The sequence below is a fragment of the Toxotes jaculatrix genome, chromosome 8 (assembly GCF_017976425.1).
Source record: "Toxotes jaculatrix isolate fToxJac2 chromosome 8, fToxJac2.pri, whole genome shotgun sequence".
NCBI lineage: Eukaryota > Metazoa > Chordata > Actinopteri > Toxotidae > Toxotes > Toxotes jaculatrix.
In genome coordinates, this window is record NC_054401.1 from 15,388,382 (window position 1) to 15,401,677 (window position 13,296).

Below are 13,296 nucleotides of genomic sequence, written 5' to 3' on the forward strand. Positions count from 1 at the left end.
TGAAGTCAGACTCCAGCCTCAGCTGCCACGGTCCATCCGTTGTGATCTCTGGCCCGCAGGCTATTTTTCTCCAGTTTTCAATTTCAATAATTATAGGCAAAACTGCTTCTTAAAAAGTATAACCCTGGGCACAGAATAAACATCGTGTTGTTGGCAATGCCAAGGAAACAATTTACCACACTCTGAAAGATGATATTCCGTTTCATATGGCTATTTACAAAAGGGGGAAAAGGGGGAAGAAAATCTCTAAACCACAGTCCAAAACACTTAATCTTATTTGATGGGAGAACATCTCGGGACAGATGGAGGGAGGATACCTCAGATAGTCCTAATGTCAACATCATATCTCTGTTTACAGTCTTTTGTTTTCTCAGCTTATGGTTCACAAACCCAGTACATGACCGGGTCTGTCAACCTAGACACTGTGCTAGTTTGGCTAAGAAGATCTTTATAAAACTATTTTATTGTTCAAATAATATGTTGTTGATTCACTGCAAACCCGTCTTTCAGTGCAGGGTCAGCTGCTGAACACACCTCACACTGACCCTTTTCATGACTGGATGTTTGCCTGTCTGAGCACATGTGGCCAACATGCACATTATGAGGGAGAGATTTACTGTATTACAGTTTGATATGGGTCTGTTTGACATCATAGAAGTTTAAATAAAGTGAGCTTTGCTATGCAGTTAGAAAACTTTCACATGGGAAGACCGCATCTTTAAATGCAGAAAATGAAACCATAAAACAGTAGAATTCAACAAAACTGATCATTTTTTATTGACCAAATGTTACAGCTCCACTGTTACATCCTACAAAATGCAAACAAGTTTGTCCATACAAGCACTGCTTGTAATTATCTCTACACAAACTATGGGTCTTGATGCAGACTGATAAATGAATGACCCTCTGACTATGGCAAAGTGGTTCTTCACAAATTCACAACCTATGCACAGCTTCAACGCTCAAATAAAAAAAGAATAAATAAAACATCAAAAGGCCTCTCCTCTACTATTCGTCTTCTGTGATGCCTAATTCACATCCTGCCCCCTAGTGGCACAAACTACCTCCTCACTCTGACAAGAAACTGAACTCCACCATTACAGATAGAGGGGTTAAGTTTCATGCTGCAAGAGCAGTGAAAGGTCACAGCCATGAAAATGACAGCTTGAACTGCATTAGAGGCCTCATCAACATTCCTGAAACATTACTCTGATTGAAACAGTCCATACATCAAGACTGTGCTTCAACCACCGACGCACTCATGACAGGTAACATACTGTTGACATGCCCTGAGGCAAAGAAAAAGCAGATGCTCACTTGTACTGAAAGCGTCCCAGTCGATCACATGGATAGGAGATAACAGTGCTTCAACAATGAATACTCAAATCCAAGCCCTGATAGGCGGCAGCAAATTTGACTTTGACTTTTTTAAATACTTGGTTTTAACATCCAGCAAATTAGGTAAAGCTACAGAATGGACATTATACAATATGTATAAATGCTACACATTTCAGTCACTTAGTATCCAGTCATACCTGAAGAAATCTGAACAAATTCACTCAGTTTTAAGTATCATCTTTCAGTTAATGTCTCCTAATGTGATAAACCTCACAAAAAAACCCAAAAACAACATATTTAGCCATTTAGTTTAAAACCATCTGATGTACAAGACATGCAGAAAAAATGTTTGATAAGTAAATAATAAAAATAAAGCAAAAACTCCACCTTGTCCTGCCCTTTCAAACTGATTACTAATTTATCTCAAAACAGTCAAACTGGATCCACCCAGTGACAGTGGGCCGATGTAAATCTGGATGATAGGAAATGATACATAAGGCTAACACATGATGTGGTCATCCTGAAATGGCTCACTATCCAGAGAATGTCAGTTCAGTAAATCTTTTGTTTCTTTACTTCCATCCACAGTCAAACTGTGAGTATTCCCAGATTTAAAGACCTGTTTGCATAAGAGATTAACAGGAACTCAAACACTGCGGGGGTGATGTATGGCTTGAGGTTCTGTGGAAGGTGAGGAGGCATGTTCTGGGCATCTTAATAAAAAGGTGTTTAAAAAAATATCTCTATATTGTGCTTCCGAGTGTTTACTAAGATTTACCTCCATCCTGAAGGACACAAGTAGGACATTGTTGGTATAACTCACAGAACATAAAAGCCCTCCAGGTAATGCTTAACCAACTCATCAGAATGACATCTTAAGAAACCAAATGGCAACAAACATCACGACCACCACTGTGAAAAAGTCTCTTTGTAGCCAAAATCACTGCCAGCGATACAGAGCAGATGAATAAGTCCACTATGGCTCCTTCTGTCCTGTCATAACTGGGTTCACACTCAGGGTAGTGGGATAAAGCCAATGTCGGGTGCATCGTCCAGAATCAAGCTGGCGCGGCTCAGCGACGGCGAGGGTGAAGCCAGACGGAAGGCCGGATTGATGGAGTGCAGCGAGTCCCTCTTGCTGCTTCTGCTGAACGGGGGGCAAGGAGCAGCCACAGGCTGGTGGTCGTGCTGTTGTGAGCAGCCAGTGGAGGGTGAAGGCCCTGTGGAAGGTGCTGGCGTGCTAGAAGCCTCCAGGCCAAGAGGGGTGGTCTTTGGTGTGCCAGGGGGGCACAGGCCATGAAAGTCAGAGGAGTGGACCATCCTCTCCAGCACGTCCTTGGTGCTCTGGGTGCACTGTGTGCAGAGGAAGAAACAGAGAAGTTAGAAAAGAGGGGGAAAAAATGAGCCACATCAAGTGTTTTTGTTATGAAAGGCCAAGCTGCAATGACAAAACAGTAAGACACACATGTATAGAAAATTCTGCATTGTGATTAAAAGGATTAGTTTGGAACTCATCAAGCACAATGAAAGCAGTGACGACACTAATGACAGCACTGTCCAAAGATTCAAATGAGGAAGCATGGAGAAAGTGTCAATGCAATTAGAGGGCAACCGTATTGAACAAGGGTAAAGAAAGATTAAGATGCATGTGGAGACTCTGCTTCTTCTTGTGTTTCTTCTGGCTTTGATCAGAGTAGAAAGGGAGGTGAGGTTTACGCAGACTTGTATTTGTTTGCATCACTGTACATGCACAATAAAGCCCCAGACAAGTGACAAATACACGTCATCTAACTACAGAGAAGACAAAGAGAAAAATCATCAGCCTTCAAACACGAGCTCCATCCAGCACTGAGTGAGTAAGTGAGCAAATGTTAATGAGAGGATGAATGAATGGGCAGTGAAGCATGCACATTCAAGAAAGACAGTGCACCCATCCACACCATCACTAAAAACCAATCACAAAAACTGTCCTAAAATTTTTTTGATAAAATACTTCAGAAAATAAATAACTGTTGAGACGACAGCAATTCAAAGCCTAAACACCAACTACAATGTGAAAGATGACAGAGTGAATGGCAAGTGAAGAGATGTTGTGATTGGTTTAACGTTCAACCCTACTCTTACCATCAACCGTCTACATGCAGCAGTGCCCTTCAGGCTGTGCAGGACAAAGCAAAATCCTGACAGTTCTCCTCCTAGCAGGGTGGAATGGATACAGTACAACACTGAGTGTCAAATCTTTCATCCAACAATTCAGTTACAGGCATACACAACAAAACGTTCATTACAAAAATAAATGCAACTGTTCACCAACTTATACCTACTGAAAAAAAGATATAATACAAATACGATACAACTTTTTCCAAACATCGCAAAACCTGCAGTCAGTCACATAAAGACTTGATAAAATGAAGAGGTAAAGTAAACTTACAACAGAGACCAAAATCCCAAAATACAAAAATAATGTTTATTTAACACATAAAAGAACACTTGCGTTATGCTTTTTAGGTAAATAAAAGATACATAAAAAAGAAGTAAAAGTAGATTTTAGAAAGCTGATAACACACCTTTGACATTTGATATGTTGAAAGCAACGAGACAAATCTATTCAAGGCATGTGACACATGATCGGTGATAAAGTGCTGATAAATCCAATACAAAATATGATCTAATACCATCTGCATGTCCAAATAAAAAGCAGTAATTGAGTTCTTTGTGTGCACACCTTCACCGCAACATACAAGCAAACTCAGTAGTATAATAAGGAGGAGGTAGATACAGCAACATGTTGAATTCCTAAAAGTGTAAGCGAACATAAACACGAGTAAAATATCAAAAGGGTACAACAATTAATGTGTCTACTGTCCGACAGCAGAAAATGGCCATAATGTATCTGCAGAGGTCTGACAGGGTAACTCAGCGACTCAACAATGACCTAAACACATGGTTAAATTTTTGGCGGTTAAAACTCGCTGACCACTTTCTTGCTTTTTTAACTGCTCAGTGATGCCAAACAGCTTTACAAGTGACTTCCAAGACATTTTGTTCTAAAGCTAAAAGAACAAATGACACAGCAGTATTTCTTCAGCGTGTTGCATGGTGATGAATCACCGCTTCAACAGCTCTAATGCCAACTCTAAGTAGCTTTCTCCATCATTTCTACTGTGAATATCTGGCTTTATATTAGTTTCAAGTCATCGTAAGCTGAGCCCTAGTAATGTTGTTCAAATGCAAAGACAGGCTACTTTTGCTATTACAGATCCACGCTCTTTTCTCTTCTCTTTTCATAGACAAAACATATAAAATGTGCAACTTAACACAGATCCAAAGTACTGCATGCCAGCAACTCTACTTGAGGTCTTGAATCTGGAAGTCTGGAGGATGAAGGAGTGGAAAAACACATTGTGGAGAAGGCACACGGGGGGCAGGCTAATAATAACACAGGAGCTACTACGGGACAGTTGGGACCTGGGAGGGACCACAAGCTGGTTCATCCTACCATGTGCGCGTCATTCTTGGCTGTGAAGAGTGGCAGCTCTATCTCCGAGGCAGAAGCAGCAGGGATCGCCTCATCAGGAGGCAAGAAACCTCTTCTGTCAATCAGACTAGAAAACAGAAGAGAAGATTATGTTGTGATGCACTTAAAAACATGCACTGTACCTCTACTGTAACCAACGCTATCATTACAGAAATGTTCATAAAGCGTGTTCACTGATACTAAATGGAGGAAATGTTTGTAGACCGTGAGCTGTAATGAGAGACCAGGTGAACTTCAGAGGAAACATAAGATAAATTAATGTGGGGATGATGAGGTTTCCTGACGCCTTCACTCACCTCGGGGGCATGGGCCCACATAACGTCACGCAGCAGTTGGTTATAATGCTGTTGTAACTGTATGGGTTCCCAGACTCCTCTGCCCCCCTTTTACTTGACCATGAGCCCTTTATCTGCACAGTGAACAAAGGACGTGTGCTGTCAGTTAGTGGATAAAGTCAATATTAACAATCATGCAGTGAACTGTGTCATACGTGAATACTTACATCTTCATTTGTTGTGAGGTTGGAGGCTACTAAGTATGTATGGAAGCCTGAGAGGCCCAGTATAGACCAGATGGAGAAGAAACAAATCACCAACTCCACCACAGTACACGAGGAAGAGTCAAGGCATGATAATCTCACTATTATCAAGGATCACTAAAGACAGGTGGCAATTAAAGGAGAACATCTATGACTGATGGTGTGTGTTTAAGTTGTTTTCCTCTCACTGTTACATAGAAACTTCGAATTCACCAAGATAACTAAATATCTTTTCCACTGTTGTGTGTGTTTTTTTCTGTTCACCATCTGTAAGAGGTACTTCAGCTATGTCATGACATACTGAAACAGAGGTAGTTATGTAATTGTCATTTATTTAGACAGTTTAGAATCATTTGTAAATTGGCTAAAAAGGCCATTGTGACTTTTAATGCTTAACAGTCACAGAAGATTCACAAATTCATAAGTTTTTTTAGTTTTAATATGAAATTAAGAAAAAAAATGAAATAAAATCATCTGCTCTATGAGGTAACTGATATGGTTTGGGTTTTTTTTAAGTTTACGCATGCAGTCCAAAAAAAAGACATAACGTCATGCTCATCATGCGTACAATGAGGTTATTAACCCACATCCTGCTGTGAATAACAAATCAAACCACTCTGTAGTCATGCAGTCTATATTTGTCAAGGCAGAGACATCATCTCATAAGGACATGAGGCAGCAAACCTGCTACTGGAAAGCCATCTGCCTAAAAGCACTGCTTTGCTGGATGCTAACTCTCTGATCCTATTAAGCGTGGGCTTACGCTGAGGAGGAGTGGGAAATACCCTGTCAACAGTGGAACTTGTGTTATTTCTTGGCAGGAGCAAATTCAAAAAGATCTATCTCATGAACAGGTCGATAATGTGAAAATTTGGTATTTACAAAGGATATCTGGCAGGGCTCTCCTGAATGGCTTGAACAAGGCTTGTGCCTGCCTGAGAACCTGAAGAGAAAAATTGCATATATGAGGCAGTGGTTCTCAATAACATGACAGGAACATCATACAACTACAGGGCGATGGTCTTTTTTCAGAGTGAGAATACTTACGCAGAGTGATGTGTGTGATGACACAGCCAAATATGAAAGATGTCAGAAACGACAGAGAGATGATGAAGCTGTAGAAAAAGCGGTAATTGCGTTTGCCCACACAGTTCCCCACCCATGGGCAGTGGTGATCAAATCGTTCTGAGGGTGAAAAAAAGTATACGTGTCATAGATTAGACACACGTTTTGTAAGCTATAACAGCAGTAAGGCTCAATATCTAACAGACTGTACTGTATATTACATTATTCATATCAGTGAGGCTGAGAAAAAAGACTGGAGGTCTCCTAAGTCAATCTGTGGGACTGGGATCAGAGCAGATCCAAGCATAATTGCTCTTTACTGGCTACTGAGTTTGACCATTTAATGAAGTACACCTGTTCAAATTAATGTGATACAATGCAGCTGTTCCTTCTACTAAGTCTACCTTAATGATAGCCATTGTTGTGGACACTGTCATAGAGTTGTTAATTGAAATATATATTTTAGTATCAACATCATAAATAGAGGTGGTGTTGTCCTGGACTGTGTTACACTGAGAGGCGTTTCTGATAGTCTGCCTACCTCTCAATATGATTTAGTCCAGAGCAACAACACCTATGACTTCAATAATAAGCCTATAATTGAAATTACACATCTCTGACAATGTCACCAAAACACTGAACATCATAAAAGTACAATTTCTGGCAGAGCGCTTCAGGTTACCTGTGTACCTAATAAAGTGACCACTGAGTGATTATCATTCCACAATTTGGATGTAATCATGTTTTTTTTTTCATTCATACTTTTGTAGCTTCACAGTAAAATTAAAAAACAACAATATATTGGACACAATGTAATACTATTACATGAGAAACACAATCACTCCCACCCCAGAATTATAAACAATTATATACAACATATAAAGATTGTCCTTCACAGCAAACAGGACAGACCTTTCAGTCTGGCAACAGAGACACTCTGCAGTCACATACTGCTTGCTCTACCTTGCCAATAGATTACCTAATGCTTTTAAGACCACCCACTTTATAGCAAACTGTAAAAGTCCTGCACACACCAATACAAAGCTGATTTTCTATATTTTTCATAACTAGAGCTCACTTTGAAAATAAATACAACCGTCTTAGTACTGTTGTGTGGACCTGTTCATTTGATATCAAGGTGTCTCAACAACTCGGATTCTGGACACAGATTTAGCAGATTAACAGAGTAGAGTGGATTGCACAAAGCAAAATGGTGATCAGTATAGTATGCTCCTCTTGACAATGGTTTTAAGTTGTCAAGTTTAATTAAAGTAGTTGGAATAAGTTGTTATTTCACAATACATCCTTACCCACACAGTTGTCACACAGGCTGCAGTGGGAGGTCCGAGGAGGGCGGAACATTTTACAAGTGAAGCAGTATTTGAGCTTTACCACCTGCTGGTTGATGAGGATCTCCTTGGTTCGTGGAGGGGGGCGATATGTAGAGGATCCTGAGGTATCTTAAAATAGAGAAGTACAGAAACTCACTAAGACACATTTCATCTGAATAACTAACCTAAGAAGTAATCAAATGTTATAATAAGGGACACATAAACACAAATAAAGCCATGTCATGCTCTTCAATCATGATAGTGTAAGCTGCTTAGGTGTTGGTCTGTAGTTCAAAGACAAATACGTCCCTCAGAGATCCCCCATATGGCAAAGCTCCTTTACCCCATCTGTCCCGCAGCAAGCATGCAATTCCAGGGTGTGCCTTACCTATCTGCTTCTCTATGTCTGCAGCTTCATCTGGGGTCGCCCTAGGCAGGATGCCTGGGTCTGTAAAGCTGGTTCTCAGCAGGGAGATGACCACAAATACAAACAGCATCCCACCAATCACAGGTATGAAGACGGTCAGATGCTCGACCAAGAATGGGCAACTGTAAAAGACAGAGAAGAGCTATTTTCAGGCAAAATCAACTTTACTCCTTCAGTATATTGTCACGATACACCGTTTAAAATTAACTCAATAAAGCGTAATCCAGTTACTCACTCGAATGCAAAGAAAAGGCCACAAGTGACAACAATAAGGCCCAGTGTCAGAGGAAGGACACCGCTCTGTCTGGCCAGTATGATCCGTCCATCGCAGAAAAATCTGTTCTTCCCTGGGAACACTTCCCATTTCCTCCGCGGCCGCTGCGCTTTCTTCTCGGTGTGGTTCTGTGCCGACGTGGGCGACACCGACAGCGCCCGCGGGTCGATCTGCTGGTACTCGCAGTTCTTCATCGTGTAAACAGTACCCACACGGTTCGGAGGTAGCTAAAGGCACACACGAAACTCTCTTTCCTCGACGCGTTTTCGAGAGACAGCGCTCTCAAGATTCACTCATTGTACATTTATATTTTGCCTGATCGGTTAGCGTTCAGTTGTTCATCCTGAAAGCTAACGCGAGCTAGCTAGCTAGCGTACCAGCAAAGGCATTCTTCTCCGTAGTTGAGTTTAACGAGATGAATCGATTCCCGGGTTGACTCAAGGTTAACTACCATCTTTGGTAGTTAAAGTAAAGACTCTCGCAAATATTTGCGCTCATTTTTGTCAAGAATTCAACACAAGCAAACACAACGGGTTTCGGCTCAAGCTTCTTGCAGCATTTCACGTTTCCTTTTTTCTCTTACCGTCAGCTAGTGTACGTCACGTGCGAAGCGATGACGTACCCACCCAGGGCTCACCGCTGATTTGTAACGAGACGGCGACGTCAGTTTCCGCGACGAGATGATTTGTAGATCAGCGGCAAACACCAACGCCTGCAGAGTGATAATCTTTGGATTGGCTTAGGCAGCTCTTTGTGCTTCCCCAAACTGTTGGGGGAAGTTTCCATTCTACAACTAAAAAAGTACATATGGTGGATGCTTTATAGGCTGATTAGAGTATTTGGTCCAAAATTCCTATGTAATTCGATGAATTCATAAATTATCCTCACTGACTCAGAGCAGGTCTGACACTCACAATGTGAGTGCATCTGAATCAATGAATGAGAGGCAAGCTGTAAGTCACCTTCTGTACTGTAAAGGCCATTTATAAATGCAATCCATTCAGCATTCATGGGACAAAGAACACAGTGCATACTTTCTACACAGTCTGAGAGAAATCTGGGATTTGTTTGTCTCACACTGTCAGCATGTGGCCGCGACCCCTGCAAACACATACAGCTGAAATCTGAATCTGAAACCTTTTACAGCAACAAAATCTTTATTTTTTTCATTCACATCCCAAAGTCTCAAACAATAACTTGGAATAATTATTCCAAACATGCAGTGCAATATTAAAATCTGTAAATAAAATCTTGATGCTTCAGCAAGAACTCAGCATAAAATAAAAATACATAGTCTTCCCAAGTTTTACAACCAAAGTGTTCAATAAAGTTTCAGATACACTGTACAGTTCAGTTTATTCTCAAACAACTACAAACACATTAGACTAAGATGTGAAAATCAGATTTGTTGACTACTGCATGAATGAATCTTCATCAAAAATGTAATGATGTCAATATGTTGTATGTAAGACTGGGCGTCATTACCAAAATATGAGACAATATTTTCTTTTCTTTGGATTGGGTTTTTCTCCAAAAACAAAATACAGTACCTTTTTTTTTTAACAAATGTGACATTTACAATATTTTGCATTCATGTATTCTTTTATTTTTTTAATCTCTTTTTAATGAAATATTACAATGAACAATTTAATCATTGTTGGCATAAAAAAGACAGTGGATGATGATATGGTGTTAAAAAAAAAAAAAAAAAACTGCGTGTGGATTCACATCATTTAAAATATGGTCACTAGCCCAGTCCTACATAGAAATATTGCATTTAAAGCTAATGTCTAAAGTCAAGTCCATGGCAAGAAGTTGCAATGCAGAGCGAGCCCCAGCACCCAGTAAGAGATGAAGTATCCCAGGATGCTCTGTGTGGTAGGTGAACAGGTTTTAAAATGTGGCAGCAGTGCAGTGATGGGGTTTTGAGGTGTGTGCTTGCATCCATTTCTGGAATGTGCCTGTAGCTGTATGCTGGGGTTTGATGTTTTCCTTCGATGTAGAAGCGGCTCATTGAGAAGGAGCAGGTGAGCACTTATCCAGAACGGCACAGGAGATGAGGAGGCCATGAACCTGGTTAGAACCTAGAAATGTGGAGTGAAAATGGGAATGAGTGAGAATTAATGGCTGTTCCTGACACCCAGACAGTTTACACGGTCCACAAGAAGGTGATTATAAGACTGACTTACCTGTACATGCATGCACAATGTTCCAAACACCAGGAGAACTGTTGAATGTACAACATACACAAACACCCTGGGGTTGAAGAATCCCGGTGTGGGTTTGTCAAGCCCTTTATTTGCAGCTGTCTCCCACAGTCCAAGTCTCAGACACAGCTCTGGATTAGTTTGACAATATGCATAAGCTGCCATTATGCCGAGGGTAGCCATAGGTAGAGCCAGAATAAAGTTTGGTATCTGCCTCAGCTCAAAATAACGGAGGAAACCCACGTCCCAATACACGTCCTGGATATGAGAATAAAGTAGGGGGAGGGGTCTCATGCACCAAAGGGGTGGCGGACCATTTTCATCTGGAACCCGGTAGCCCTTCCGTTCACCCAGTGACAGAAGCGCGGGAGGGATCCGCTCCAGGGAGACGGATGGTGTGCAAAACGTCCTATAGCCATAGTACTGGAAAGCACAGAAGGGAAGGGCAATAATTGCAGTTCCCAAGAGGGAGGTGACCAGGAGACGGATGATTGCCCAAATGTAGTGGAAGACTTTAATGTGGCCTTTTGTCGTTGTACGATACACACGAATCTGAGAGATGGCGTGCAGTGATGGAAGATACAGCAGAAATCCAATGTTGACAAGTCCATTGGATCGTGCTGCAGTGGCTATGCTGAGGGCCAAGCACGCTCGGAACGTGAATCCCTTCTCCAGGAGGAACAGCCCGCCAAAAGTGAGGGCAGCAAACAGGCTCTCTGAGTATCCAGCAGTCATGAAAACATTGGCAGGTGTGATGCAGTAGAGCAGGCTGGAGAGCAGAGCGAGACGTCTGTCCTGCAGAACCATTCTACTAAGTGCGTGCAAGGCGACCACACTCAGCAGGAAGAGGGCACTGTTCCCCAGAGCGACGGCCACCAGCAGGCGGCCACGCACACTGAGCCAGCTGCTCAGGGGCCACAGGAGCGTCTCTGCCAGGCCTCGGAGGACGACGGGGAAGAGGGGGAAAAAAGCAAAGTTGTGCTCATAGAGGTATCCTCTCTCAGCAATGAAGAGGAAGTGCTCGGCGTCCCAGCGAGAAAGGCCACCCAATAACCACTCCACTGCAGAGTCCAAGTACAGAGGCTCCTCAGTCCGCGGGGGCCTGAATGCATCAGCTTCATGGTCAGGGATGGCAGCGTTCAAGACAGCCTGAGGAGAAATGTTTTGTATTATCAAAATAAATCCTGCCATTATAAACAGAGTTTTGCCCGAGAGAGAAATCAGCCACACAGGTGTACAGTCACTTCTGTGTCTGTGACCTACTTATCACACACAGTATATATTCCCCTGAGTGATATTCATTAGCGACCACACAGAAACATATAATTGCCAGAGGGACTTAAACATCAGAGGCAAATGAAGGATAACAAGATTATAGCTATAAACTGGGGAAGCTTAATTAGTAAAATGTCTAATTCACATTATCCAACTTGTCTTAACAGTTACCTGCAAGAACAGCGAGAGGCCCCTGGTGACTGTGGCAAACTCCAGAACTGCTCTGACATCCATAGTCATTGATGTGACGAACAAAATCTGCAAAAGCCGGTTATGACAGGCCTGAGCATTGTCGCTGCTACGAGGCAGAAACCGCTGGATTCCTCATAATTTCTATTAAACATCGCTCGCAGGGGTAAACCGTCCGGCAAATGAGATCCCGCAAGTTTCGCGTTTTCATTGGTTTGACAAGTTTAGAAAATCTAATAGCATCAGTGTTATTAGATGGCCAACCGTCTTCCAGCAGCGTTTGTTTTCGCTCAGGTGCAATCTTTGTCCCCACATCCTCTCCCCCTGCAGTGGTCTGGCTGGTTTCGACTGGCACTTTTCACTTCCGGTCCAACAAAGGAAACGCGTTTTCAAAATAAAAGTTCGTTCGCCCAGACGAGGAGAACACTAGCGAAACGAATACATTTAATTTTGTTTTAAAAAAGTATACGTTTTAACAGATAATATGAATGCTAGTTTGGCTTTCCTGTTCTTGAGTTTGTAACCTCACATCTGCTTTGATCACATTGTAAGAAGGTTGAATATTAAATGATGGGTGGAGTATTATTTCCTCTCCAGCAGGCGGCGCTCCAGACTGTCTCATGGGCTGGTTTTTCAAGTACTACAAGTGTGATTAAGTGTTCTTCATTCAAAAGAGAAGCTGCTTCTTTTCATGTTCTTAGTCTATTGAGTTTAACTAACTCGGATTTAAGGTAAATAGTGCTTCTAATACACATACCTTTGTCAGTAATCTTATAAATATGTGTGTTTTTTCTCGTGATAGGCTATATATTAAAGGTTCACATTGACTGAAAATTTATGTGAAGTGGTTTCTAAATGGTTTATGTCTGTTTGGTCCCTAATGCAGGTGTAAGTCAAAATGTTAAATTTGATTCAGTGTTATTCTGTTCGGATAAATAAAGTGCTCACACAAAGAGAGCTTTTGTGCAGTCGTCCTCCTTCAGGCTTTATGTTATGTAGCCTATTTAAGTTCGTGAAACGACTGATGCCTGTAGAGCTTTCCTTACATTTATGCAAATTTCTAACTGAAACATAGAAACTGGACTAAGGCTAAGTACAAACACATTAATTTCCA

At 41.6% G+C, this 13,296-nt stretch overlaps 2 protein-coding genes across 4 annotated transcripts; both read right to left on the minus strand.

Annotated features, from left to right (window-relative positions):
- Positions 1-763: 763 nt before the first annotated feature.
- On the minus strand, positions 764-9,082 carry zdhhc18a (zinc finger DHHC-type palmitoyltransferase 18a). Of its 3 annotated transcripts, XM_041045161.1 has the most exons (10): positions 8,473-9,082; positions 8,199-8,359; positions 7,790-7,939; positions 6,462-6,599; positions 6,306-6,357; positions 5,379-5,481; positions 5,173-5,285; positions 4,838-4,943; positions 3,463-3,533; positions 2,554-2,691 (listed from the first exon to the last, which is right to left on the minus strand). In XM_041045161.1, exons 1-9 carry the CDS (start codon positions 8,703-8,705, stop codon positions 3,492-3,494), a joined length of 1,098 nt encoding a protein of 365 aa, XP_040901095.1. In that variant the 5' UTR covers positions 8,706-9,082; the 3' UTR covers positions 2,554-2,691; positions 3,463-3,491. The 3 variants fall into 3 exon arrangements, with proteins under 3 accessions (XP_040901093.1, XP_040901095.1, XP_040901094.1); XM_041045159.1 differs by lacking the exon at positions 3,463-3,533 and having other exon boundaries at positions 764-2,691; XM_041045160.1 differs by lacking the exons at positions 2,554-2,691; positions 3,463-3,533 and adding an exon at positions 3,792-4,712.
- Positions 9,083-9,655: 573 nt separating this feature from the next.
- Positions 9,656-12,511, minus strand: pigv (phosphatidylinositol glycan anchor biosynthesis, class V). Its single transcript, XM_041045158.1, has 3 exons — positions 12,165-12,511; positions 10,701-11,867; positions 9,656-10,595 (listed from the first exon to the last, which is right to left on the minus strand). Exons 1-3 carry the CDS (start codon positions 12,231-12,233, stop codon positions 10,308-10,310), a joined length of 1,524 nt encoding a protein of 507 aa, XP_040901092.1. The 5' UTR covers positions 12,234-12,511; the 3' UTR covers positions 9,656-10,307.
- Between the last annotated feature and the right edge of the window lie 785 nt (positions 12,512-13,296).